Source organism: Eucyclogobius newberryi, unplaced genomic scaffold (assembly GCF_026437365.1).
Source record: "Eucyclogobius newberryi isolate DKJ021-1_F unplaced genomic scaffold, fEucNew1.0.hap1 SCAF_107, whole genome shotgun sequence".
Taxonomy (NCBI): Eukaryota; Metazoa; Chordata; class Actinopteri; order Gobiiformes; family Gobiidae; genus Eucyclogobius; species Eucyclogobius newberryi.
The window spans coordinates 24,476-51,495 of record NW_027315732.1 but is presented as its reverse complement, the minus strand read 5'-3'; the positions used below and the strand labels follow the sequence as shown (position 1 = coordinate 51,495).

Here is a 27,020-nt window from a genome sequence, read left to right as displayed (position 1 = left end):
ACCAGGTTCAGACCAGGTTCCAGACCTGGTCCCAGACCAGGTCCCAGACCAGGTCCCAGACCAGGTCCCAGACCAGGTTCAGACCAGGTCCCAGACCAGGTCCCAGACCAGGTCCCAGACCAGGTCCCAGACCAGGTCCCAGACCAGGTTCAGACCAGGTCCCAGACCTGGTCCCAGACCAGGTCCCAGACCAGGTCCCAGACCAGGTCCCAGACCAGGTCCCAGACCAGGTTCAGACCAGGTTCCAGACCTGGTCCCAGACCAGGTCCCAGACCAGGTCCCAGACCAGGTTCAGACCAGGTTCAGACCAGGTTCAGACCAGGTTCAGACCAGGTTCCAGACCAGGTCCCAGACCAGGTTCAGACCAGGTTCAGACCAGGTTCCAGACCAGGTCCCAGACCAGGTTCAGACCAGGTTCAGACCAGGTTCAGACCAGGTTCAGACCAGGTTCAGACTCAGTTCTCCAGACTAACCTTGTCCTCCTGCAGACACATGGCGTTGCCGTTCCGTCACCGGTGAGTCACGTTACATCTGAAATATGACTTCTAATTCCTGTTTAATGAAAGTTTGTTTGCTTTGTTCCAGGAGCAAAGATCCAAACGTTTCTCCTTTTTACGTGAGTATTTTCACTTTTCACATCTTGTATTTGTGCGTCGAGCGGTTTTTAGTTTTCACTTCAATCTGTGCAAAACCTCTCAAATGATGACCACGGTTTGGCTTTTATATTTCTATTTAGGACATTTATGTATTGAGATTTGCGGAAACTGAATCTCTGTCCGAGGGTTTGGTCCTGGTCCTGGTCCTGGTCCTGGTCCTGGTCCTGGTCCTGGTCCTGGTCCTGGTCCTGGTCCAGGTCCTGGTCCTGGTCCTGGTCCTGGTCCTGGTCCTGGTCCTGGTCCTGGTCCTGGTCCTGGTCCTGACCTCTTGAATTTAGCTCAAATCCTGTTTCTGTTTCAGGTGGAGTCGGTTTCATACTGGACTCTGAACGTCACTGTTCTGAGAGCGACGACACAGACCAGCGAAGACTACTGTGAGTCTGGTCCTGGTCCTGGTCCTGGTCCTGGTCCTGGTCCTGGTCCTGGTCCAGGTCCAGATCTAAGTCTAGCTTTTTCTCAGGGTCAGCGTCGGACCTGTATGTGACACTGACGTTACCGACGGCAACTGCTACCTCCAGAAGAACCAGAACCATCAACAACAACAACTGCCCAGAGTGGAACGAAGGCTTCAACTTCAGAGTCCCAGTCCAGACCAAGGTGAGTCCAGACCGAGACCAGGACCGAGGTGAGTCCAGGACCGAGACCAGGACCGAGGTGAGTCCAGGACCGAGGTGAGACCAGACCGAGACCAGGACCGAGGTGAGTCCAGGACCGAGGTGAGACCAGACCGAGACCAGGACCGAGGTGAGTCCAGGACCGAGACCAGGACCTAGGTGAGTCCAGGACCGAGGTGAGACCAGACCGAGACCAGGACCGAGGTGAGACCAGGACCGAGGTGAGTCCAGGACCGAGGTGAGACCAGACCGAGACCAGGACCGAGGTGAGTCCAGGACCGAGGTGAGACCAGACCGAGAGCAGGACCGAGGTGAGACCAGACTGAGACCAGGACCGAGGTGAGACCAGACCGAGACCAGGACCGAGGTGAGTCCAGACTGAGACCAGGACCGAGGTGAGTCCAGGACCGAGACCAGGACCGAGGTGAGTCCAGGACCGAGACCAGGACCGAAGTGAGTCCAGGACCGAGGTGAGACCAGACCGAGACCAGGACCTAGGTGAGTCCAGGACCGAGGTGAGACCAGACCGAGACCAGGACCGAGGTGAGACCAGGACCGAGGTGAGTCCAGGACCGAGGTGAGACCAGACCGAGACCAGGACCGAGGTGAGACCAGGACCGAGGTGAGTCCAGGACCGAGGTGAGACCAGACCGAGACCAGGACCGAGGTGAGACCAGGACCGAGGTGAGACCAGGACCGAGGTGAGACCAGACCGAGACCAGGACCGAGGTGAGTCCAGACTGAGACCAGGACCGAGGTGAGACCAGACCGAGAACCTGGTTCAGACCTGGTTCAGACCTGGTTTAGACCTGGTTCAGACCTGGTTCAGACCTGGTTCAGACCTGGTTTAGACCTGGTTTAGACCTGGTTCAGACTTGGTTCAGACCTGGTTCAGACCTGGTTTAGACCTGGTTCAGACCTGGTTCAGACCTGGTTCAGACCTGGTTTAGACCTGGTTCAGACCTGGTTCAGACCTGGTTCAGACCTGGTTCAGACCTGGTTCAGACCTGGTTTAGACCTGGTTTAGACCTGGTTCAGACTTGGTTCAGACCTGGTTCAGACCTGGTTTAGACCTGGTTCAGACCTGGTTCAGACCTGGTTCAGACCTGGTTTAGACCTGGTTTAGACCTGGTTCAGACCTGGTTCAGACCTGGTTCAGACCTGGTTCAGACCTGGTTTAGACCTGGTTCAGACCTGGTTTAGACCTGGTTCAGACCTGGTTCAGACCTGGTTTAGACCTGGTTCAGACCTGGTTCAGACCTGGTTTAGACCTGGTTCAGACCTGGTTCAGACCTGGTTCAGACCTGGTTCAGGCCTGGTTTAGACCTGGTTTAGACCTGGTTTAGACCTGGTTCAGACCTGGTTTAGACCTGGTTTAGACCTGGTTTAGACCTGGTTCAGACCTGGTTCAGACCTGGTTCTCTTGTAGAACATCTTGGAGATCCGCCTGTATGATGAAGACCTCCTCAGCAGAGATGACCTGGTGTCCACAGTCCTGCTGGACCTGAGCACTCTGGAGCTGGACACCAAGCTGAGTAAATCCTTCATCATCGGACCAGAGGTCAGACTCCTGTGACTTTCACCTGTGCTTTAACTTTCACCTGTGCTTTAACTTTCACCTGTGCTTTAACTTTCACCTGTGCTTTAACTTTCACCTGTGAAAGGCAAAGTTCGTTCTGGAGCTGGAGTTTGAGCTGAAGAGCAGGTGAAATATCAAATATTTATAAAGTATATTTATTACATTTATTTTACAATAAGTCCCTTATTTGTGCCACAGTGAAGAGCCGCGCCGAGAGTATCCGTCCAATGGAATCCTGATGGTGAGAGACTCAGGAGGTTGACCCACAGGAGGTTTGAGTATCTCCATCAGATCTGGGTCCACTCTGTTCTTCTGTACATCCTGTAGATCCTATAGATCCTTCAGCTCCTGTAGATCCTGTAGATCATTCAGCTCCTGTATATCCTGTAGATCCTGTAGATCCTATAGATCCTTCAGCTCCTGTAGATCCTGTCGATCATTCAGCTCCTGTAGATCCTTCAGCTCCTGTAGATCCTTCAGCTCCTGTAGATCCTGTAGCTCCTGTAGATCATTCAGCTCCTGTAGATCCTTTAGATCCTGTAGATCCTGTAGATCTTGTAGATCCTGTAGATCCTATAGATCCTTCAGCTCCTGTAGATCCTTCAGCTCCTGTAGATCCTGTAGATCATTCAGCTCCTGTATATCCTGCAGATCCTTCAGATCTTGTAGATCCTGTCGATCATTCAGCTCCTGTAGATCCTTCAGCTCCTGTACATCCTGTAGCTCCTGTAGATCCTTTAGATCCTGTAGATCCTGTAGATCTTGTAGATCCTTCAGCTCCTGTAGATCCTTTAGATCCTGGAGACCCTGTAGATCCTTCAGCTCCTGTAGATCTTGTAGATCCTTCAGCTCCTGTAGATCCTTTAGATCCTGGAGACCCTGTAGATCCTTCAGCTCCTGTACATCCTTTAGATCCTGTAGATCCTTCAGCTCCTGTAGATCCTTCAGCTCCTGTAGATCCTGTAGCTCCTGTAGATCCTTTAGATCCTGTAGATCCTGTAGATCTTGTAGATCCTTCAGCTCCTGTAGATCCTTTAGATCCTGGAGACCCTGTAGATCCTTCAGCTCCTGTAGATCTTGTAGATCCTTCAGCTCCTGTAGATCCTTTAGATCCTGGAGACCCTGTAGATCCTTCAGCTCCTGTGCATCCTTTAGATCCTGTAGATCCTTCAGCTCCTGTAGATCCTTCAGCTCCTGTAGATCCTTTAGATCCTGTAGATCCTGTAGCTCCTGTAGATCATTCAGCTCCTGTAGATCCTGTAGATCTTGTAGATCCTGTAGATCCTATATATCCTTCAGCTCCTGTAGATCCTATAAATCCTTCAGCTCCTGTAGATCCTGTAGATCATTCAGCTCCTGTATATCCTGTAGATCCTTCAGATCTTGTATATCCTGTAGAGCCTGTAGATCCTGTAGATCTTGTAGATCCTTCAGCTCCTGTAGATCCTTTAGATTCTGTAGATCCTGTAGATCATTCAGCTCCTGTATATCCTGCAGATCCTTCAGATCTTGTAGATCCTGTCGATCATTCAGCTCCTGTAGATCCTTCTGCTCCTGTAGATCCTGTAGCTCCTGTAGATCCTTCAGCTCCTGTAGATCCTGTAGATCCTGTCGATCATTCAGCTCCTGTAGATCCTTCAGCTCCTGTAGCTCCTGTAGCTCCTGTAGATCCTTTAGATCCTGTAGATCCTGTAGATCTTGTAGATCCTTCAGCTCCTGTAGATCCTTTAGATCCTGGAGACCCTGTAGATCCTTCAGCTCCTGTAGATCTTGTAGATCCTTCAGCTCCTGTAGATCCTTTAGATCCTGGAGACCCTGTAGATCCTTCAGCTCCTGTACATCCTTTAGATCCTGTAGATCCTTCAGCTCTTGTAGATCCTTCAGCTCCTGTAGATCCTGTAGCTCCTGTAGATCATTCAGCTCCTGTAGATCCTTTAGATCCTGTAGATCCTGTAGATCTTGTAGATCCTGTAGATCCTATAGATCCTTCAGCTCCTGTAGATCCTATAGATCCTTCAGCTCCTGTAGATCCTGTAGATCATTCAGCTCCTGTATATCATGTAGATCCTTCAGATCTTGTATATCCTGTAGATCCTGTAGATCTTGTAGATCCTTCAGCTCCTGTAGATCCTTTAGATCCTGTAGATCCTGTAGATCATTTAGCTCCTGTATATCCTGCAGATCATTCAGCTCCTGTAGATCCTGTAGATCATTCAGCTCCTGTAGATCCTATAGATCCTTCAGCTCCTGTAGATCCTGTAGATCATTCAGCTCCTTTATATCATGTAGATCCTTCAGATCTTGTATATCCTGTAGATCCTGTAGATCTTGTAGATCCTTCAGCTCCTGTAGATCCTTTAGATCCTGTAGATCCTGTAGATCATTCAGCTCCTGTATATCCTGCAGATCCTTCAGATCTTGTAGATCCTTTCGATCATTCAGCTTGTGGTGGCTGGATCAATGCTCGTTTGGGGCGTCGGGTGTAGACAAAGGATTCACGCTGACAAAGCTCTGCAAACTTTTTAAGGTAGTTTATTTACAGAGAAAGCAGTGTCAAATACAGGACAGCAGAAAACAGCGCCCTGGGTCCGCTGGTGATCAGGAAGACGAACCCCCTCTCTGGGCGTACCTCGCCTTTATACACTGAAACCGCACAAAGACCGATAAACAATATCTGACAGTTATGATATCACACATGTAAAGGCCGGTTAGCCAATAAGAGATCAGATGTAAAGAATATCCATATTTGGGTAGGATGAGGACCGAAAAGCCCTCCTCTCTAAACTGGAGAACTTACAGACATGAGATCATGAGAAAACACAGATGTACACAAGGCATCTCAAGGCCTCGCAGCCAATGGAGACATCTCCCATTCGGTAGTTAATCAGATGTGGGCCCCTTACATTCCGTGGAATAGACATTTCTGTAGAAACACACATATTCCTAAAAGCCAGTCTTAGAATGAGGCCTAACTTTGCATGGACCTAGTTTTAATACACTTCAAGCTCCTGTAGATCCTTCAGCTCCTGTAGATCCTTCAGCTCCTGTAGATCCTGTAGCTCCTGTAGATCCTTCAGCTCCTGTAGATCCTGTAGATCCTGTAGATCTTGTAGATCCTTCAGCTCCTGTAGATCCTTTAGATCCTGGAGACCCTGTAGATCCTTCAGCTCCTGTACATCCTTTAGATCCTGTAGATCCTTCAGCTCCTGTAGATCCTTCAGCTCCTGTAGATCCTGTAGCTCCTGTAGATCCTTTAGATCCTGTAGATCCTGTAGATCTTGTAGATCCTTCAGCTCCTGTAGATCCTTTAGATACTGGAGACCCTGTAGATCCTTCAGCTCCTGTAGATCTTGTAGATCCTTCAGCTCCTGTAGATCCTTTAGATCCTGGAGACCCTGTAGATCCTTCAGCTCCTGTACATCCTTTAGATCCTGTAGATCCTTCAGCTCCTGTAGATCCTTCAGCTCCTGTAGATCCTTTAGATCCTGTAGATCCTGCAGATCCTGTAGATCCTTCAGCTCCTGTAGAGCCTGTAAATCCTTTAGATCCTGTAGATCCTTCAGCTCCTGCAGATCCTGTAGATCCTTCAGCTCCTGTAGATCTTGTAGATCCTTCAGCTCCTGTAGATCCTGTAGATCCTTCAGCTCCTGTAGATCCTTTAGTTCTTTTAGATCCTGTAGATCCTTTATCTCCTGTAGATCCTGCAGATCTTTTAGATCCTTCAGCTCCTGTAGATCTTGTAGATTCTTCAGCTCCTGTAGATCTTGTAGATCCTTTAGCTCCTGTAGATCTTGTAGATCCTTCAGCTCCTGTAGATCCTTCAGCTCCTTTAGATCCTGTAGATCCTTCATCTCCTGTAGATCCTGCAGATCTTGTAGATCATTCAGCTCCTATAGATCTTGCAGATCCTTCAGCTCCCGTAGGTCATTTAGATCCTGTAGATCTTTTAGATGCTTCAGCTCCTGTACATCCTTTAGATCTTGTGGATCCTGTAGATCCTTCAGATCTTTTAGATCCTTCAGCTCCTGTAGATCCTGTAGATCTTGTAGATCCTTCAGCTCCTGTGGATCCTGTAGATCCTGTAGATCTTTTAGATCCTTCAGCTCCTGTAGATCCTGTAGATCTTGTAGATCCTTCAGCTCCTGTGGATCCTGTAGATCCTGTGTGTTGTTTCCAGGCGGCTCCTCTGTCCGTGCTGAGCGTCAAAGTGCAGAAGCTCCGGGAGACTCACTGTAAGAGCTCAACATGTGGAAAAAGAGTGTGAACACGTTTCAGACGTGTCGTGTTCTCTCAGATATGAACAGTTCTCCGATGCTAAACCTGAGCGGAGCCTACGAAGGAACTCAGACCCTGGACCCGGAGAAGGACCGACTGAAGTTCCACATGAACCGGGAACTGGAGACGGCGCTGGGACTCACGGTGAGTCCTGTTCCTCAGCTTCAGGTCCATCACCAGCTGCAGGAGTTCGACCGCACGTTCAGTTCGACCGCACGTTCAGTTCGACCGCACGTTCAGTTCGACCGCACGTTCAGTTCGACCGCACGTTCAGTTCGACCGCACGTTCAGTTCGACCGCACGTTCAGTTCGACCGCACGTTCAGTTCGACCGCACGTTCAGTTCGACCGCACGTTCAGTTCGACCGCACGTTCAGTTCGACCGCACGTTCAGTTCGACCGCACGTTCAGTTCGACCGCACGCGAGTTCGATGGCACCTTCCATCGCACGGTCAATCGTCAATCGCACGGCAGGGCTCAGATTAAGGATTTTCTCTTGTGCAGCAGCAGCTGCTCAACAATCCGTTATTTTTTTCGAAATTTGTATTTGTAAATTTGTATTTGAGAATTGCACAGCAAAACACGAAAGTGACTAACAATCAATATTTTCCATTGATATAACACGATTATTTATTTAAATTCTATTTAAGAAAACTCTTAACAAATTAACTTTTAAACACTTTTTAAACATTTTTTCTTTAAATAAAACTTGTAAATAAAATGAATTGTTGAACAAATGAATCAACACAAAGTCAGACGGCCTCATTTACAACTTTCTTCCACATCATCATCACATGACTATTCTCAGGAGTCTCATTTACATATTCATTGTCTTTACACTCGGAAACATAAATGTTGCTGTTGTGTTATTCACATTGTACCGCTCTGTCTGACCTTCCATTTTTTGTTTTGTTATTTGATGACGGTCCCTAAAGTACTCTCTTCTCGGCTCAGAGTTATTGACCTCTGACCTCAGTTTGAATCCGACACTAACTTTACCTGTGGCTCCTCCCACTTTCAGACTCGCTCTGAGACAGCAGCGGGACTCATGTCCACACAGCGTCCTACATGTGTCGTGTCCACACAGCGTCCTACATGTGTCGTGTCCACACAGCGTCCTACATGTGTCGTGTCCACGCAGCGTCCTACATGTGTCGTGTCCACGCAGCGTCCTACATGTGTCGTGTCCACACAGCGTCCTACATGCGTCATGTCCACACAGCGTCCTACATGTGTCATGTCCACACAGCGTCCTACATGTGTCGTGTCCACACAGCGTCCTACATGTGTCGTGTCCACGCAGCGTCCTACATGTGTCGTGTCCACGCAGCGTCCTACATGTGTCGTGTCCACACAGCGTCCTACATGCGTCATGTCCACACAGCGTCCTACATGTGTCGTGTCCACACAGCGTCCTACATGCGTCATGTCCACACAGCGTCCTACATGTGTCATGTCCACACAGCGTCCTACATGTGTCGTGTCCACACAGCGTCCTACATGTGTCGTGTCCACGCAGCGTCCTACATGTGTCGTGTCCACGCAGCGTCCTACATGTGTCGTGTCCACGCAGCGTCCTACATGTGTCATGTCCACACAGCGTCCTACATGTGTCGTGTCCACACAGCGTCCTACATGCGTCGTGTCCACACAGCGTCCTACATGTGTCGTGTCCACGCAGCGTCCTACATGCGTCGTGTCCACGGAGCGTCCTACATTTGTCATGTCCACACAGCGTCCTACATGTGTCATGTCCACACAGCGTCCTACATGCGTCGTGTCCACACAGCGTTCTACATGCGTCGTGTCCACGCAGCGTCCTACATGTGTCATGTCCACACAGTGTCCTACATGTGTCATGTCCACACAGCGTCCTACATGTGTCGTGTTCACACAGCGTCCTACATGTGTCATGTCCACACAGCGTCCTACATGTGTCGTGTTCACACAGCGTCCTACATGTGTCGTGTCCACACAGCGTCCTACATGTGTCGTGTCCACACAGCGTCCTACATGCGTCGTGTCCACGCAGCGTCCTACATGTGTCGTGTCCACGCAGCGTCCTACATGCGTCGTGTCCACGGAGCGTCCTACATTTGTCATGTCCACACAGCGTCCTACATGTGTCGTGTCCACACAGCGTCCTACATGTGTCATGTCCACACAGCGTCCTACATGTGTCATGTCCACACAGCGTCCTACATGCGTCGTGTCCACGCAGCGTCCTACATGTGTCATGTCCACACAGCGTTCTACATGCGTCGTGTCCACGCAGCGTCCTACATGTGTCATGTCCACACAGCGTCCTACATGTGTCGTGTCCACACAGCGTCCTACATGTGTCATGTCCACACAGCGTCCTACATGTGTCATGTCCACACAGCGTCCTACATGCGTCATGTCCACGCAGCGTCCTACATGTGTCGTGTCCACGCAGCGTCCTACATGTGTCGTGTCCACGCAGCGTCCTACATGTGTCGTGTCCACACAGCGTCCTACATGTGTCGTGTCCACACAGCGTCCTACATGTGTCATGTCCACACAGCGTCCTACATGCGTCGTGTCCACGCAGCGTCCTACATGTGTCGTGTCCACGCAGCGTCCTACATGTGTCGTGTCCACACAGCTTCCTATTTGCGTCGTGTCCACACAGCGTCCTACATGTGTCATGTCCACGCAGCGTCCTACATGTGTCATGTCCACACAGCGTCCTACATGTGTCATGTCCACACAGCGTCCTACATGTGTCGTGTCCACACAGCGTCCTACATGTGTCATGTCCACACAGCGTTCTACATGCGTCGTGTCCACACAGCGTCCTACATGTGTCATGTCCACACAGCGTCCTACATGTGTCGTGTCGTCATGACGATGGATTGACAGTGATCAGTACTTTTAGGAGCTTTGGTTACACAATTGAACACATTTTTGTATTGCAAAAGCTGCGATAAAAACACTTTTTTTTCTGACGAATGCATCGCATTTGAGAGAAATTGCGTTGCATTTTGCGATACGTTTATTCTGAACCCTGCACAGTCAATCGCACGTTCAATCAGTCTGAAGTCTCTGCTCAGAACAGGCTCAGACTCACCCAGGAATCTGCTTCTTTTTCACCTCCGGGCGTTTCCCGTCCTCTGGCTTCAGACAATACAACTGAAGCAGGCCCTGACTCTGGCACCAGCAGGAGGCCGCTCCATGTTTAGTCCTGACTCTGGCACCAGCAGGAGGCCGGTCCATGTTTAGTCCTGACTCTGGCACCAGCAGGAGGCCGCTCCATGTTTAGTCCTGACTCTGGCACCAGCAGGAGGCCGGTCCATGTTTAGTCCTGACTCTGGCACCAGCAGGAGGCCGCTCCATGTTTAGTCCTGACTCTGGCACCAGCAGGAGGCCGGTCCATGTTTAGTCCTGACTCTGGCACCAGCAGGAGGCCGCTCCATGTTTAGTCCTGACTCTGGCACCAGCAGGAGGCCGCTCCATGTTTAGTCCTGACTCTGGCACCAGCAGGAGGCCGGTCCATGTTTAGTCCTGACTCTGGCACCAGCAGGAGGCCGCTCCATGTTTAGTCCTGACTCTGGCACCAGCAGGAGGCCGGTCCATGTTTAGTCCTGACTCTGGCACCAGCAGGAGGCCGCTCCATGTTTAGTCCTGACTCTGGCACCAGCAGGAGGCCGCTCCATGTTTAGTCCTGACTCTGGCACCAGCAGGAGGCCGGTCCATGTTTAGTCCTGACTCTGGCACCAGCAGGAGGCCGCTCCATGTTTAGTCCTGACTCTGGCACCAGCAGGAGGCCGGTCCATGTTTAGTCCTGACTCTGGCACCAGCAGGAGGCCGCTCCATGTTTAGTCCTGACTCTGGCACCAGCAGGAGGCCGGACCATGTTTAGTCCTGACTCTGGCACCAGCAGGAGGCCTGTCCATGTTTAGTCCTGACTCTGGCACCAGCAGGAGGCCGCTCCATGTTTAGTCCTGACTCTGGCACCAGCAGGAGGCCGCTCCATGTTTAGTCCTGACTCTGGCACCAGCAGGAGGCCGGTCCATGTTTAGTCCTGACTCTGGCACCAGCAGGAGGCCGGTCCATGTTTAGTCCTGACTCTGGCACCAGCAGGAGGCCGCTCCATGTTTAGTCCTGACTCTGGCACCAGCAGGAGGCCGGTCCATGTTTAGTCCTGACTCTGGCACCAGCAGGAGGCCGGTCCATGTGTAGTCCTGACTCTGGCACCAGCAGGAGGCCGGTCCATGTTTAGTCCTGACTCTGGCACCAGCAGGAGGCCTGTCCATGTTTAGTCCTGACTCTGGCACCAGCAGGAGGCCGGTCCATGTTTAGTCCTGACTCTGGCACCAGCAGGAGGCCGGTCCATGTGTAGTCCTGACTCTGGCACCAGCAGGAGGCCGGTCCATGTTTAGTCCTGACTCTGGCACCAGCAGGAGGCCGGTCCATGTTTAGTCCTGACTCTGGCACCAGCAGGAGGCCGCTCCATGTTTAGTCCTGACTCTGGCACCAGCAGGAGGCCGGTCCATGTTTAGTCCTGACTCTGGCACCAGCAGGAGGCCGGTCCATGTTTAGTCCTGACTCTGGCACCAGCAGGAGGCCGGTCCATGTTTAGTCCTGACTCTGGCACCTTTCAGTTTGTACTTTGTTACTTTCCACCAAATACACAGAATACTCTGATTTCCTGAACAGTTTGAAAAAATAGCCTCTGAATCCTTTGAATAAAACAAACGCTTGTCAATATCGCTGATTGTTTGTCCGTGTATATTTATCCTTTGTTTGTTTGTTGTTCAGGAGATGAAAGTGTGTGACGAGGATGAAGAGCTGGAACAACAGGAAGTGCTTCTGTCGTCTGTTCCTCTGAAGCCCCTCCCACCTCAGCACTCTGCACACGTCTCTCTCACTCTGGAGGAGGTAGTAGTAGTAGTAGTAGTAGTAGTGGTAGTAGTAGTGGTAGTAGTAGTAGTAGTAGTAGTGGTAGTAGTAGTAGTAGTGGTAGTAGTAGTGGTAGTAGTAGTGGTAGTAGTAGTAGTAGTAGTGGTAGTAGTAGTAGTAGTAGTAGTGGTGGTAGTGGTGGTAGTAGTAGTAGTAGTGGTAGTAGTAGTAGTAGTAGTAGTAGTAGTAGTAGTAGTAGTAGTAGTGTAGTAGTAGTAGTAGTAGTAGTAGTAGTAGTAGTAGTAGTGGTAGTAGTAGTAGTAGTGGTAGTAGTAGTGGTAGTGGTAGTAGTAGTAGTAGTAGTGGTAGTGGTAGTAGTAGTAGTAGTAGTGGTAGTAGTAGTAGTAGTGGTAGTAGTAGTGGTAGTAGTAGTAGTAGTAGTAGTGGTAGTAGTAGTAGTAGTAGTAGTGGTGGTAGTGGTGGTAGTAGTAGTGGTAGTAGTAGTAGTAGTAGTAGTAGTAGTGGTAGTAGTAGTAGTAGTAGTGGTAGTAGTAGTAGTAGTAGTGGTGGTAGTAGTAGTGGTAGTGGTAGTAGTGGTAGTAGTAGTAGTAGTAGTAGTGGTGGTAGTGGTGGTAGTAGTAGTAGTAGTGGTAGTAGTAGTAGTAGTAGTAGTAGTAGTAGTAGTAGTAGTAGTAGTAGTAGTGGTGGTAGTGGTAGTAGTAGTAGTAGTAGTAGTAGTAGTAGTGGTGGTAGTGGTGGTAGTAGTAGTAGTGGTGGTAGTGGTAGTAGTAGTAGTAGTAGTAGTAGTAGTAGTAGTAGTGGTGGTAGTGGTGGTAGTAGTAGTAGTAGTAGTGGTAGTAGTAGTAGTAGTAGTAGTAGTGGTAGTAGTAGTAGTAGTGGTAGTAGTAGTAGTGGTAGTAGTAGTAGTAGTAGTAGTGGTGGTAGTGGTGGTAGTAGTAGTAGTAGTGGTAGTAGTAGTAGTAGTAGTAGTAGTAGTAGTAGTAGTAGTAGTAGTAGTAGTAGTAGTAGTAGTAGTAGTAGTAGTAGTAGTAGTAGTAGTAGTAGTGGTGGTAGTGGTAGTAGTAGTAGTAGTAGTAGTAGTAGTAGTGGTGGTAGTGGTGGTAGTAGTAGTAGTAGTAGTGGTAGTAGTAGTAGTAGTAGTAGTAGTGGTAGTAGTAGTAGTAGTGGTAGTAGTAGTAGTAGTAGTGGTAGTAGTAGTAGTAGTAGTAGTGGTAGTAGTAGTAGTAGTAGTAGTGGTGGTAGTGGTGGTAGTAGTAGTGGTAGTAGTAGTAGTAGTAGTGGTAGTAGTAGTAGTAGTAGTAGTAGTGGTAGTAGTAGTAGTAGTGGTAGTAGTAGTAGTAGTAGTGGTAGTAGTAGTAGTAGTGGTAGTAGTAGTGGTAGTAGTAGTAGTAGTAGTGGTAGTAGTAGTAGTAGTAGTAGTAGTGGTAGTAGTAGTAGTAGTGGTAGTAGTAGTAGTAGTAGTGGTAGTAGTAGTAGTAGTGGTAGTAGTAGTGGTAGTAGTAGTAGTAGTAGTGGTAGTAGTAGTAGTAGTAGTAGTGGTGGTAGTGGTGGTAGTAGTAGTGGTAGTAGTAGTAGTAGTGGTAGTAGTGGTAGTAGTAGTAGTAGTAGTAGTGGTGGTAGTGGTGGTAGTAGTAGTAGTAGTGGTAGTAGTAGTAGTAGTAGTAGTAGTAGTAGTAGTAGTAGTAGTAGTAGTAGTAGTAGTAGTAGTAGTAGTGGTGGTAGTGGTAGTAGTAGTAGTAGTAGTGGTGGTAGTGGTGGTAGTAGTAGTAGTAGTGGTAGTAGTAGTAGTAGTAGTAGTAGTGGTAGTGGTAGTGGTAGTGGTAGTGGTAGTAGTAGTAGTAGTAGTAGTGGTAGTAGTGGTAGTAGTAGTAGTAGTAGTGGTAGTAGTGGTAGTAGTAGTAGTAGTAGTGGTAGTAGTAGTAGTAGTAGTGGTAGTAGTGGTAGTAGTAGTAGTAGTAGTGGTAGTAGTAGTAGAGAGAGAAGGGAAGACATGCAGTAAATTGTTGGGATTTGAACTCGCGACTCTGCGGCCGGCTGCACTTTGAGCCTGGCATACGTGTGCTGTGCTTTAACCACTCTGCCACCGGGGGCAGCACCTGTAAGACCAGAACATCCTGAAAGAGAATGTTCATCTGTTTCTTTCTGTGGGCGGGGCAGACGGTCACATGGGTCACACTCTGAACATCTGAAGCAAACATGGAGCATTTAGCATGTAGGCTTCAAGGTGGAGCCTACATTGTGTGTTTCCCTTGTGTTTCCTGTTTGTTTCCCGTGTGTTTCCTGTGTGTTTCCTGTGTGTTTCCCGTGTGTTTCCCGTGTGTTTCCCGTGTGTTTCCCGTGTGTTTCCCGTGTGTTTCCTGTTTGTTTCCCGTGTGTTTCCCGTGTGTTTCCCGTGTGTTTCCCGTGTGTTTCCTGTGTGTTTCCTGTGTGTTTCCCGTGTGTTTCCCTTGTGATTCCTGTTTGTTTCCCGTGTGTTTCCTGTGTGTTTCCCGTGTGTTTCCTGTGTGTTTCCCGTGTGTTTCCCTTGTGTTTCCTGTTTGTTTCCCGTGTGTTTCCCGTGTGTTTCCCGTGTGTTTCCTGTGTGTTTCCCGTGTGTTTCCCGTGTGTTTCCCGTGTGTTTCCCGTGTGTTTCCCGTGTGTTTCCCGTGTGTTTCCCGTGTGTTTCCCGTGTGTTTCCTGTGTGTTTCCCGTGTGTTTCCCGTTTGTTTCCCGTGTGTTTCCTGTGTGTTTCCTGTTTTTTTCCCGTGTGTTTCCCGTGTGTTTCCCGTGTGTTTCCCGTGTGTTTCCCGTGTGTTTCCCGTGTGTTTCCTGTGTGTTTCCCGTGTGTTTCCCGTGTGTTTCCCGTGTGTTTCCTGTGTGTTTCCTGTTTGTTTCCCGTGTGTTTCCCGTGTGTTTCCTGTGTGTTTCCCGTGTGTTTCCTGTGTGTTTCCTGTTTGTTTCCCGTGTGTTTCCCGTGTGTTTCCCGTGTGTTTCCCGTGTGTTTCCCGTGTGTTTCCCGTGTGTTTCCCGTGTGTTTCCCGTGTGTTTCCCGTGTGTTTCCTGTGTGTTTCCCGTGTGTTTCCCGTTTGTTTCCCGTGTGTTTCCTGTGTGTTTCCTGTTTGTTTCCCGTGTGTTTCCCGTGTGTTTCCTGTTTGTTTCCCATGTGTTTCCCGTGTGTTTCCCGTGTGTTTCCCGTGTGTTTCCTGTTTGTTTCCCGTGTGTTTCCCGTGTGTTTCCTGTTTGTTTCCCGTGTGTTTCCCGTGTGTTTCCTGTGTGTTTCCTGTTTGTTTCCCGTGTGTTTCCCGTGTGTTTCCCGTGTGTTTCCCGTGTGTTTCCCGTGTGTTTCCCGTGTGTTTCCCGTGTGTTTCCCGTGTGTTTCCCGTGTGTTTCCCGTGTGTTTCCCGTGTGTTTCCCGTGTGTTTCCCGTGTGTTTCCCGTGTGTTTCCCGTGTGTTTCCTGTGTGTTTCCTGTGTGTTTCCCGTGTGTTTCCTGTGTGTTTCCCGTGTGTTTCCTGTGTGTTTCCTGTTTGTTTCCCGTGTGTTTCCCGTGTGTTTCCTGTGTGTTTCCCGTGTGTTTCCCTTGTGTTTCCTGTTTGTTTCCCGTGTGTTTCCCGTGTGTTTCCCGTGTGTTTCCCGTGTGTTTCCTGTGTGTTTCCCGTGTGTTTCCCGTGTGTTTCCCGTGTTTCCTGTCCTCCACATGTCAAAGTAAAGTCTTTCTTCTTCCAGGACACTGTGGATTTGCACCTGGAAGTGAGAGAGAAGTACGTTTATTTTATGTTGAAAATTTCAGTCCATTTTGATATTTCGTGACCATCGGATTGTTTCTTTTCCATCGAGTTTGGCGTTTAACACGTGATAATACGACACACATTTCGTTTGATGCTTGTGATACTTTTGCCGGTGCCACGCCTCTTTGGCCACGCCTCTTTGAGTCGACATATCGGTGTCTCTGGAGGACACACCTCGCCTGTCCTCACCTTGTCTTCCTCCGTCAGGTCTAAGGAGAAGCTGAGAGTGCGTCTCTCTCTGGACGTTCCCGCTCAGGAGAAGGAGTTCCTGCTGAAGCGGAGGAAGGGCGTGGCCCGAGCGCTTCAGGCTCTGCTCGGGCTGGACTCCGCCCCCTCAGATAAACAGGTCTGTGCGCTGGACTTAAAACACCAGCAGGAGGCGCTGTCGAGGAGGCGCTGTTGAATCATGTGCCGGAGGCTGCAGGGTTTCCAGATGTAAAACGTCAAAGGCTTCGATACGACCGCATCTGACTTTTGTGCTCTCCTGCTCCTCACACTTGCTCTCCTGCTCCTCACACTTGCTCTCCTGCTCCTCACACTTGCTCTCCTGCTCCTCACACTTGCTCCTCTGCTCCTCACACTTGCTCCTCTGCTCCTCACACTTGCTCCTCTGCTCCTCACACTTGCTCCTCTGCTCCTCACACTTGCTCCTCTGCTCCTCACACTTGCTCTCCTGCTCCTCACACTTGCTCTCCTGCTCCTCACACTTGCTCCTCTGCTCCTCACACTTGCTCCTCTGCTCCTCACACTTGCTCCTCTGCTCCTCACACTTGCTCCTCTGCTCCTCACACTTGCTCCTCTGCTCCTCACACTTGCTCTTCTGCTCCTCACACTTGCTCCTCTGCTCCTCACACTTGCTCCTCTGCTCCTCACACTTGCTCCTCTGCTCCTCACACTTGCTCCTCTGCTCCTCACACTTGCTCTCCTGCTCCTCACACTTGCTCCTCTGCTCCTCACACTTGCTCCTCTGCTCCTCACACTTGCTCCTCTGCTCCTCACACTTGCTCTTCTGCTCCTCACACTTGCTCTTCTGCTCCTCACACTTGCTCCTCTGCTCCTCACACTTGCTCTTCTGCTCCTCACACTTGCTCTTCTGCTCCTCACACTTGCTCCTCTGCTCCTCACTCTTGCTCCTCTGCTCCTCACACTTGCTCCTCTGCTCCTCACACTTGCTCTTCTGCTCCTCCAGGTGCCGACCATCGCTCTGGTGGCCTCAGGAGGCGGGGCCAGAGCCTGCACTGGCTCTCTGGGTTTTCTGAAGGGTCTGAAGGAGATCGGAGTCCTGGACACCGCCACTTATGTCACAGGAGTGTCTGGGTCCACCTGGTCAGAGACGCTTTATCTTCACCGTCCTCCTCTGCTCCTCCCCTTCCTCTGCTCCTCCCCTTCCTCTGCTCCTCCTCTTCCTCTGCTCCTCCTCTTCCTCTGCTCCTTCTCTTCCTCTTCTCTTCTAAATAACTCTGTGTCTTCAGGGCGATGTCCACTCTTTGCCAGGACGAAAACTGGTCCCAGAACCTGGAAACCATCATCTCAAAAAACAAAACACAAATGACCAAATCCAGCCTGAGTGCGTTCAGCCTGGAGAAGATGATGTACTACCACCATGAGATGGAGGAGAAGGAGAAACAGGGCCACCTAGTGTCCTACATCGACATGGTTGGACTCATTCTGGAACACCTCGTCTTTGAACAGGTTTTCCCCAAATACCTCCTCTGCTCCATCTTCTGCTCCATCTTCTGCTCCATCTTCTGCTCCATCTTCTGCTCCATCTTCTGCTCCATCCTCTGCTCCATCTTCTGCTCCATCTTCTGCTCCATCTTCTGCTCCATCTTCTGCTCCATCTTCTGCTCCATCCTCTGCTCCATCCTCTGCTCCATCTTCTGCTCCATCTTCTGCTCCATCTTCTGCTCCATCTTCTGCTCCATCCTCTGCTCCATCTTCTGCTCCATCCTCTGCTCCATCCTCTGCTCCATCTTCTGCTCCATCTTCTGCTCCATCTTCTGCTCCATCTTCTGCTCCATCTTCTGCTCCATCTTCTGCTTCTCTCAGACGTTGTTTCTTGTCCTTCCAGAAACACAACAGCACTCTGTCTGATCAGCAGAAGACGGTGAAGAACGGTCAGAACCCTCTCCCCATTTACACGGCGGTCAATGTGAAGGAGGCCATCAATGGACACGAGGCTGAAGCCGGTATGTGACATTCTGCTCCAGGGTTCATCTAACGAAAACAGAAAAAAACAAAAACCATGAGAAGCACACAAACTAAACGTGGCTCCATCACATCAGATGTTTCTCCTCCTCAGAGTGGTTCTTTATGGTCACGTCAGATGTTTCTCCTCCTCAGAGTGGTTCTTTATGGTCACGTCAGATGTTTCTCCTCCTCAGTGGTTCTTTATGATCATGTCAGATGTTTCTCCTCCTCAAAGTGGTTCTTTATGGTCACAGCAGATGTTTCTCCTCCTCAGAGTGGTTCTTTATGGTCATGTCAGATGTTTCTCCTCCTCAAAGTGGTTCTTTATGGTCACGTCAGATGTTTCTCCTCAGAGTGGTTCTTTATGGTCACGTCAGATGTTTCTCCTCCTCAGAGTGGTTCTTTATGGTCACGTCAGATGTTTCTCCTCCTCAGAGTGGTTCTTTATGGTCACGTCAGATGTTTCTCCTCCTCAGAGTGGTTCTTTATGGTCACAGCAGATGTTTCTCCTCCTCAGAGTGGTTCTTTATGGTCACGTCAGATGTTTCTCCTCCTCAAAGTGGTTCTTTATGGTCACAGCAGATGTTTCTCCTCCTCAGAGTGGTTCTTTATGGTCATGTCAGATGTTTCTCCTCCTCAAAGTGGTTCTTTATGGTCACGTCAGATGTTTCTCCTCAGAGTGGTTCTTTATGGTCACGTCAGATGTTTCTCCTCCTCAGAGTGGTTCTTTATGGTCACGTCAGATGTTTCTCCTCCTCAGAGTGGTTCTTTATGGTCACGTCAGATGTTTCTCCTCCTCAGAGTGGTTCTTTATGGTCACAGCAGATGTTTCTCCTCCTCAGAGTGGTTCTTTATGGTCACGTCAGATGTTTCTCCTCCTCAAAGTGGTTCTTTATGGTCACAGCAGATGTTTCTCCTCCTCAGAGTGGTTCTTTATGGTCATGTCAGATGTTTCTCCTCCTCAAAGTGGTTCTTTATGGTCACAGCAGATGTTTCTCCTCCTCAGAGTGGTTCTTTATGGTCATGTCAGATGTTTCTCCTCCTCAAAGTGGTTCTTTATGGTCACGTCAGATGTTTCTCCTCCTCAGAGTGGTTCTTTATGGTCACGTCAGATGTTTCTCCTCCTCAGAGTGGTTCTTTATGGTCACGTCAGATGTTTCTCCTCCTCAGAGTGGTTCTTTATGGTCACGTCAGATGTTTCTCCTCCTCAGAGTGGTTCTTTATGGTCATGTCAGATGTTTCTCTTCCTCAGAGTGGGTGGAGTTCACTCCGTTCGAGGTGGGTCTGCAGAAATACGGAGCCTTTATCAGAGCTGAGGACTTCGGCTCAGAGTTTTTCCTGGGACATTTGATCAAGAAGCTCCCGGAGATGAGGCTGCCCTTCCTCATGGGTAAGCGACGCTGCTTCAAACTTTCGCACCTGATTTTAGCTGTTCAAAATGTATCAAATGTAAATGAACATTATCCTCTCGGGACTAAAGGAATCACAAGCGATGTGAAGGTTCTCCAGCAGGGGGTAGAGTGAGGCTGCTCGGCTACAAATGTTTTCCAAATCAAATCTATTTTAAGCTAAATCCTCCTGATACTTTCTAACCCTGAGGTCGATCTGAGCGAGTCACTAAAAGACGTCTAGTAATCCCAGTGTGTGTGTGAGGGGCGTGGCTATAGCTAGTGTGTGTGTGTGTGTGAGGGGCGTGGCTAAAGCTAGTGTGTGTGTGAGGGGCGTGGCTAAAGTTAGTGTGTGTGAGGGGCGTGGCTATAGCTAGTGTGTGTGTGTGAGGGGCGTGGCTAAAGTTAGTGTGTGTGAGGGGCGTGGCTATAGCTAGTGTGTGTGTGTGTGAGGGGCGTGGCTATAGCTAGTGTGTGTGTGTGAGGGGCGTGGCTATAGCTAGTGTGTGTGTGTGTGAGGGGCGTGGCTAAAGCTAGTGTGTGTGAGGGGCGTGGCTAAAGCTAGCGCGCGTGTGAGGGGCGTGGCTAAAGCTAGCGCGTGTGAGGGGCGTGGCTATAGCTAGCGCGTGTGAGGGGTGTGGCTAAAGCTAGCGCGCGTGTGAGGGGCGTGGCTAAAGCTAGCGCGCGTGTCTAAAGCTAGCGCGCGTGTGAGGGGCGTGGCTAAAGCTAGCGCTCGTGTGAGGGGCGTGGCTAAAGCTATTGTGTGTGAGGGGCGTGGCTATAGCTAGCGCGTGTGAGGGGCGTGGCTAAAGCGCGTGTGAGGGGCGTGGCTAAAGCTAGCGCGCGTGTGAGGGGCGTGGCTAAAGCTAGCGCGTGTGAGGGGCGTGGCTAAAGCTAGTGTGTGTGAGGGGCGCAGCTAAAGCTAGTGTGTGTGAGGGGCGTGGCTAAAGCTAGTGTGTGTGAGGGGCGTGGCTAAAGCTAGTGTGTGTGTGAGGGGCGTGGCTAAAGCTAGTGTGTGTGAGGGGCGTGGCTAAAGCTAGTGTGTGAGGGGTGTGGCTATAGCTAGCGCGTGTGAGGGGCGTGGCTAAAGCGCGTGTGAGGGGCGTGGCTAAAGCTAGCGCTCGTGTGAGGGGCGTGGCTAAAGCTAGCGCGCGTGTCTAAAGCTAGCGCGCGTGTGAGGGGCGTGGCTAAAGCTAGCGCGTGTGAGGGGCGTGGCTAAAGCTAGTGTGTGTGAGGGGTGCGGCTAAAGCTAGTGTGTGAGGGGCGTGGCTAAAGCTAGTGTGTGTGAGGGGCGTGGCTAAAGCTAGTGTATGTGAGGGGCGTGGCTAAAGCTAGTGTGTGCGAGGGGCGTGGCTAAAGCTAGTGTTTGTGAGGGGCGTGGCTAAAGCTAGTGTGTGTGAGGGGCGTGGCTAAAGCTAGTGTGTTTGAGGGGCGTGGCTAAAGCTAGCGCGCGTGGGAGGGGTGTGGCTAAAGCTAGTGCGCGTGTGAGGGGCGTGGCTAAAGCTAGCGCGCGTGTGAGGGGCGTGGCTAAAGCTAGCGCTCGTGTGAGGGGCGTGGCTAAAGCTAGCGTGTGTGAGGGGCGTGGCTATAGCTAGCGCGTGTGAGGGGCGTGGCTAAAGCTAGCGCGCGTGTCTAAAGCTAGCGCGCGTGTGAGGGGCGTGGCTAAAGCTAGCGCTCGTGTGAGGGGCGTGGCTAAAGCTAGCGTGTGTGAGGGGCGTGGCTATAGCTAGCGCGTGTGAGGGGCGTGGCTAAAGCGCGTGTGAGGGGCGTGGCTAAAGCTAGCGCGTGTCTAAAGCTAGCGCGCTTGTGAGGGGCGTGGCTAAAGCTAGCGCGTGTGAGGGGCGTGGCTAAAGCTAGTGTGTGTGAGGGGCGCGGCTAAAGCTAGTGTGTGTGAGGGGCGTGGCTAAAGCTAGTGTGTGTGTGAGGGGCGTGGCTAAAGCTAGTGTGTGTGAGGGGCGTGGCTAAAGCTAGTGTGTGAGGGGTGTGGCTATAGCTAGCGCGTGTGAGGGGCGTGGCTAAAGCGCATGTGAGGGGCGTGGCTAAAGCTAGCGCGCGTGTGAGGGGCGTGGCTAAAGCTAGCGCGCGTGTGAGGGGCGTGGCTAAAGCTAGCGCGTGTGAGGGGCGTGGCTAAAGCTAGTGTGTGTGAGGGGTGCGGCTAAAGCTAGTGTGTGAGGGGCGTGGCTAAAGCTAGTGTGTGTGAGGGGCGTGGCTAAAGCTAGTGTATGTGAGGGGCGTGGCTAAAGCTAGTGTGTGTGAGGGGCGTGGCTAAAGCTAGTGTATGTGAGGGGCGTGGCTAAAGCTAGTGTGTGTGAGGGGCGTGGCTAAAGCTAGTGTATGTGAGGGACGTGATGTTTGAACTTCTCTTTATGTCTTTGGCTTTGGATCATGTCAGACGCTTTATGACCTGGAAATATCAGATTGTTGCTCTTGACAAAGCGAGTGCCATAAACAGGAAACAGCTGTTGCTAACGCACTTTGCTAGCTTTGTGTTGCTAACGTGCTTTACTAGCTTTGTGTTGCTAAGGCGCCACACAGTCGTTAGCATCAGTGGAAACGCGGCGCTTTAGCTCGAGATCAAGTCAGAGTTTGGAGACAAATGATTCTTTTGTATTTCTTTTTGCCTCTTGTTTTGGCCTGAGTCTGTGTTCTCTCTCGTCCAATCATCTGGCTGTGCTGTGGAGGCTCCTCCCCCTGAGCCAGAACCTCTCAGGACCAGAGACTTCAGACTGAGACACTTTAGGACTGAAGCAAACGTGTGTTTTGTGGCACAGGCATCTGGAGCAGCGTCTTCTCCTTGAACCTGACCGCTTTGTGGCAGGCGGTGACCGGGAGCGTCCCCAGCTGGACTCCAGAGCACACGGACGTGGACAACATCGGTAACACTCTCTCACACGACGGTTTTCTAAATGTGAATGACCCAAGACCGTGTCTCGTCCATCTCAGGGCGAGACGAGCACCCTTCCACTCTGGACACACTCCGCCTCAGTCCAGAATCCGGCCTCGGCGCCTTCTTCGGTGGATTCTTCAAAAACCGACCAATCATCAACAAGACCTTCAACTTCACCAGAGGACTGTGTCTGCACCAGAACTATAGCAAGAACAGCAACTTCCTGGCATGGAAAGGTGATGTCCTTAAACACAGAATGCACGTCCTTCAGGTCCTTCTGTTCCTTCTGTTCCTTCAGGTCTCTTCGGGTCTCTTCGGGTCTCTTTGGGTCTCTTCGGGTCTCTTCAGTCCTTCAGGTCTCTTCGGGTCTCTTCAGCCCTCCTCAGGTCTCTTCAGTCCTTCAGGTCTCTTCAGGTCTCTTCAGTCCTTCAGGTCTCTTCAGTCCTCTTCAGGTCTCTTCAGTCCTTCAGGTCTCTTCAGTCCTTCAGGTCTCTTCAGTCCTTCAGGTCTCTTCAGTCCTCTTCAGGTCTCTTCGGGTCTCTTCAGGTCTCTTCAGGTCTCTTCAGTCCTTCAGGTCTCTTCGGGTCTCTTCAGTCCTCTTCAGGTCTCTTCAGGTCTCTTCAGTCCTTCAGGTCTCTTCAGTCCTCTTCAGGTCTCTTCAGGTCTCTTCAGTCCTTCAGTCCTTCAGGTCTCTTCGGGTCTCTTCAGTCCTCATCAGGTCTCTTCAGTCCTCATCAGGTCTCTTCAGTCCTCTTCAGGTCTCTTCAGGTCTCTTCAGTCCTTCTGGTCCTTCAGGTGGAGAGTCTCTGAATGTCTCTTGTGTTGCAGAGTCTCACCCGGATGCCTTCCCAAACCAGTTGACCCCGTCTGACCCCACTCTTCAGCTCATCGACGCTGGACACGCCATAAACATTGGTTGTCCTCCGGTGCTTCGTCCAGAGAGACAAGTGGACGTCATCATCGTCCTGAGCTGCTCCTGGGACCCTCAGAACATCTTCAAAGTGAGTCATGCAGTACAAAAGTACTGTTCTTCACACTGGATCATTTTCTTTTCTTATGGTTTGATAATAATAATAATAATAACTTTTATTTATATAGCGCTTTTCAGTGACCCAAAGACACTGAACATAATAAAAAAAGGGGGGGGTATTTACAGACAGGGGGGACAACACCCTTGAGGTCATTTTTTCACATTCATGTCGATATTCTGAAGCCCCAGCTTTAAAAAATACATATACATGTATGTATGTATGTATATACATATATATATATATATATATATATATTAATAATAATAATCTCCCCAACTCACAAAGATCTGAACAAATTGGTGTGAAATACTTTTGACTTTTAAACTTTAGTTTTCTCCTGCTTCTCACGTCCAGAACCTTCTGAGTCGATCGGTTTGAGCCTTTTTTACCTTTTCGTTTACTACGTTTAGATTCAACAGCAGAGAAACCTTCATCTTTCCTGCTCTGCTCATCGATTATCCATCTCCCTTATGTCATTATTTTATCCCCTGGCCACGCCCCCTGGCCACGCCCCCTCCTGGCTGCTGCTTGTTGTGTCCCATGTGGCTCCACACATTGTGCAGGCGTCGCCTTCTGTTCATTTGTATTTGTTGGAATCTTGGTTGATCATAACTTCTGTCCACGTCGTCTTCTGTCTCAGGTTCTGGAGAAGACGAGTCAGTTCTGTGAGGAGCACCGAGTGTCCTTCCCTTCTGCAGAGTACGGACACTTACACACACAGCCACAGAGAGAAGTCTACGTGTTTGAGGCCCCAGAGGAGCCCACGGCCCCCATCGTACTGCTCCTGCCCCTGGTCAACGCCTCCTACAGAGAGTACAAGGCCCCAGGTGAGAGGGTGAGAGGGCCCCTAGGGCCAAGGTGGGAGTGCCCCTATGGCAAAGGTGAGAGTGGGCCCCTAGGGCCAGAGAGGGGGGCCCAGGGCTCAGGTGAGAGCAACAGTAGTAGTTGTAGTAATATGGCCATGTGTCCTCTGGTTCTTTAGTTCCATCCAAACATGTGTCAGTCTGAAGTCTCTGGTCTGTTTCTTGGATCCAGAGTGGCCCCTGAGAGTGTGGCCCCTGAGAGTGTGGCCCCTGAGAGTGTGGCCCCTGAGAGTGTGGCCCCTGAGAGTGGTGGCCCCTGAGAGTGTGGCCCATGAGAGTGTGGCCCCTGAGGGTGGTGGCCCCTGAGAGTGGCGGCCCTGAGAGTGGCCCCTGAGAGTGGTGGCCCCTGAGAGTGTGGCCCCTGAGAGTGTGGCCCCTGAGAGTGGCCCCTGAGAGTGTGGCCCCTGAGAGTGTGGCCCCTGAGAGTGGTGGCCCCTGAGAGTGTGGCCCATGAGAGTGTGGCCCCTGAGGGTGGTGGCCCCTGAGGGTGGTGGCCCCTGAGAGTGGTGGCCCCTGAGAGTGTGGCCCATGAGAGTGGTGGCCCCTGAGAGTGTGGCCCATGAGAGTGGTGGCCCCTGAGAGTGTGGCCCATGAGAGTGTGGCCCCTGAGGGTGGTGGCCCCTGAGGGTGGTGGCCCCTGAGAGTGGCGGCCCTGAGAGTGGCCCCTGAGAGTGTGGCCCCTGAGAGTGTGGCCCCTGAGAGTGTGGCCCCTGAGAGTGTGGCCCCTGAGGGTGGTGGCCCCTGAGAGTGGCGGCCCTGAGAGTGGCCCCTGAGAGTGGTGGCCCCTGAGAGTGTGGCCCCTGAGAGTGTGGCCCCTGAGGGTGGTGGCCCCTGAGAGTGGCGGCCCTGAGAGTGGCCCCTGAGAATGGTGGCCCCTGAGAGTGTGGCCCCTGAGAGTGTGGCCCCTGAGGGTGGTGGCCCCTGAGAGTGGCGGCCCTGAGAGTGGCCCCTGAGGGTGGTGGCCCCTGAGAGTGGCGGCCCTGAGAGTGGCCCCTGAGGGTGGTGGCCCCTGAGAGTGGCGGCCCTGAGAGTGGCCCCTGAGAGTGGTGGCCCCTGAGAGTGTGGCCCCTGAGAGTGTGGCCCCTGAGAGTGTGGCCCCTGAGAGTGGTGGCCCCTGAGAGTGTGGCCCCTGAGAGTGTGGCCCCTGAGGGTGGTGGCCCCTGAGAGTGGCCCCTGAGAGTGGTGGCCCCTGAGAGTGTGGCCCCTGAGAGTGTGGCCCCTGAGAGTGGCCCCTGAGAGTGGTGGCCCCTGAGAGTGTGGCCCCTGAGAGTGTGGCCCCTGAGAGTGTGGCCCCTGAGAGTGGTGGCCCCTGAGAGTGTGGCCCCTGAGAGTGTGGCCCCTGAGAGTGGCGGCCCTGAGAGTGGCCCCTGAGAGTGTGGCCCCTGAGAGTGGCCCCTGAGAGTGTGGCCCCTGAGAGTGTGGCCCCTGAGAGTGGCGGCCCTGAGAGTGGCGGCCCTGAGAGTGGCCCCTGAGAGTGTGGCCCCTGAGAGAGTGGCCCCTGAGGGTGGTGGCCCCTGAGAGTGGCCCCTGAGAGTGTGGCCCCTGAGAGTGGCGGCCCTGAGAGTGGCCCCTGAGAGTGTGGCCCCTGAGAGTGGCCCCTGAGAGTGTGGCCCCTGAGAGTGTGGCCCCTGAGAGTGGCGGCCCTGAGAGTGGCGGCCCTGAGAGTGGCCCCTGAGAGTGTGGCCCCTGAGAGTGTGGCCCCTGAGAGTGTGGCCCCTGAGAGTGGTGGCCCCTGAGAGTGTGGCCCCTGAGAGTGTGGCCCCTGAGAGTGTGGCCCCTGAGAGTGTGGCCCCTGAGAGTGGCGGCCCTGAGTGTGGCCCCTGAGAGTGTGGCCCCTGAGAGTGGTGGCCCCTGAGAGTGTGGCCCTTGAGAGTGTGGCCCCTGAGAGTGGCCCCTGAGAGTGTGGCCCCTGAGAGTGTGGCCCCTGAGAGTGGCGGCCCTGAGAGTGGCGGCCCTGAGAGTGGCCCCTGAGAGTGTGGCCCCTGAGAGTGGCGGCCCTGAGAGTGGCCCCTGAGAGTGTGGCCCCTGAGAGTGGTGGCCCCTGAGAGTGTGGCCCTTGAGAGTGTGGCCCCTGAGGGTGGTGGCCCCTGAGAGTGGCGGCCCTGAGAGTGGCCCCTGAGGGTGGTGGCCCCTGAGAGTGGCCCCTGACATGGACAGGTGTTGTGTGTTGCAGGTGTGCGGCGTGAGACGCAGCAGGAGGTGGCAGCAGGTCAGGTGGACGTGAGCTCCTCAGACTCTCCTTTTACCACTGATCACATGACCTACTCTGAGGCCGACTACGACGCTCTGATCGACCTCACGTCCTACAACGTCCTCCAGAGCAGAGACACCATCCTGTCTGCGCTGTCCAGAGCCATGAGCAGGGGCCGAAAGTGAAGGGCCCGGAGCCTCTGCGTCCAGTCAGGTTCATTCACTTCAGCAAGGAATCAGAACCAAAACTCATTTAGTCAATGAAACCTCTTCAGATTTGTCTTATTCTTTATACAAACTGAAGAGAGTTCACAAGAAATGAGAGAAATATTTGTGTTTACGTTGAGCTTGAGAGAACTCCTGAGATTGTTACTCACGAAACAGAAATATTGTGAGCGGCTCAATAATCCCTCGTCCAGAGCGTTTGATGGAGCAGAAGGTGCTTCATCCGGACACTTCAATCGGACTGAAAATGAGTCTTTTGGAAGTAAAAACATTGATTTCAAAAACATTTCTACTCAATGTCAAGTCAAAGTCTTTATCACTGGTGTATTTTAGAGTCATTTAAAAGCTTCTGGGTTTGTAAAGAACTGTAAAGACACTTATGTTTCTACAATGTATTTAAATGTTAAAAATTGAACACGTGTTACCTTATTTAGAGCTTTTAGAGCTTCTGTATCTGCAAACTATAAAACCTG

At 51.5% G+C, this 27,020-nt stretch overlaps 1 protein-coding gene across 1 annotated transcript; it reads left to right on the top strand.

The window, feature by feature from the left end:
- Positions 1 to 319: 319 nt before the first annotated feature.
- LOC140345285 (cytosolic phospholipase A2 beta-like) lies at positions 320 to 27,020 on the top strand. Its single transcript, XM_072432248.1, has 21 exons — positions 320 to 515; positions 586 to 616; positions 958 to 1,030; positions 1,117 to 1,253; positions 2,700 to 2,831; positions 2,935 to 2,975; positions 3,048 to 3,090; positions 7,027 to 7,081; positions 7,144 to 7,268; positions 11,906 to 12,025; positions 15,712 to 15,746; positions 15,981 to 16,119; positions 16,963 to 17,099; positions 17,246 to 17,465; positions 17,845 to 17,962; positions 19,216 to 19,353; positions 22,123 to 22,227; positions 22,295 to 22,474; positions 23,067 to 23,239; positions 23,910 to 24,096; positions 26,306 to 27,020. Exons 1-21 carry the CDS (start codon positions 493 to 495, stop codon positions 26,506 to 26,508), a joined length of 2,415 nt encoding a protein of 804 aa, XP_072288349.1. The 5' UTR covers positions 320 to 492; the 3' UTR covers positions 26,509 to 27,020.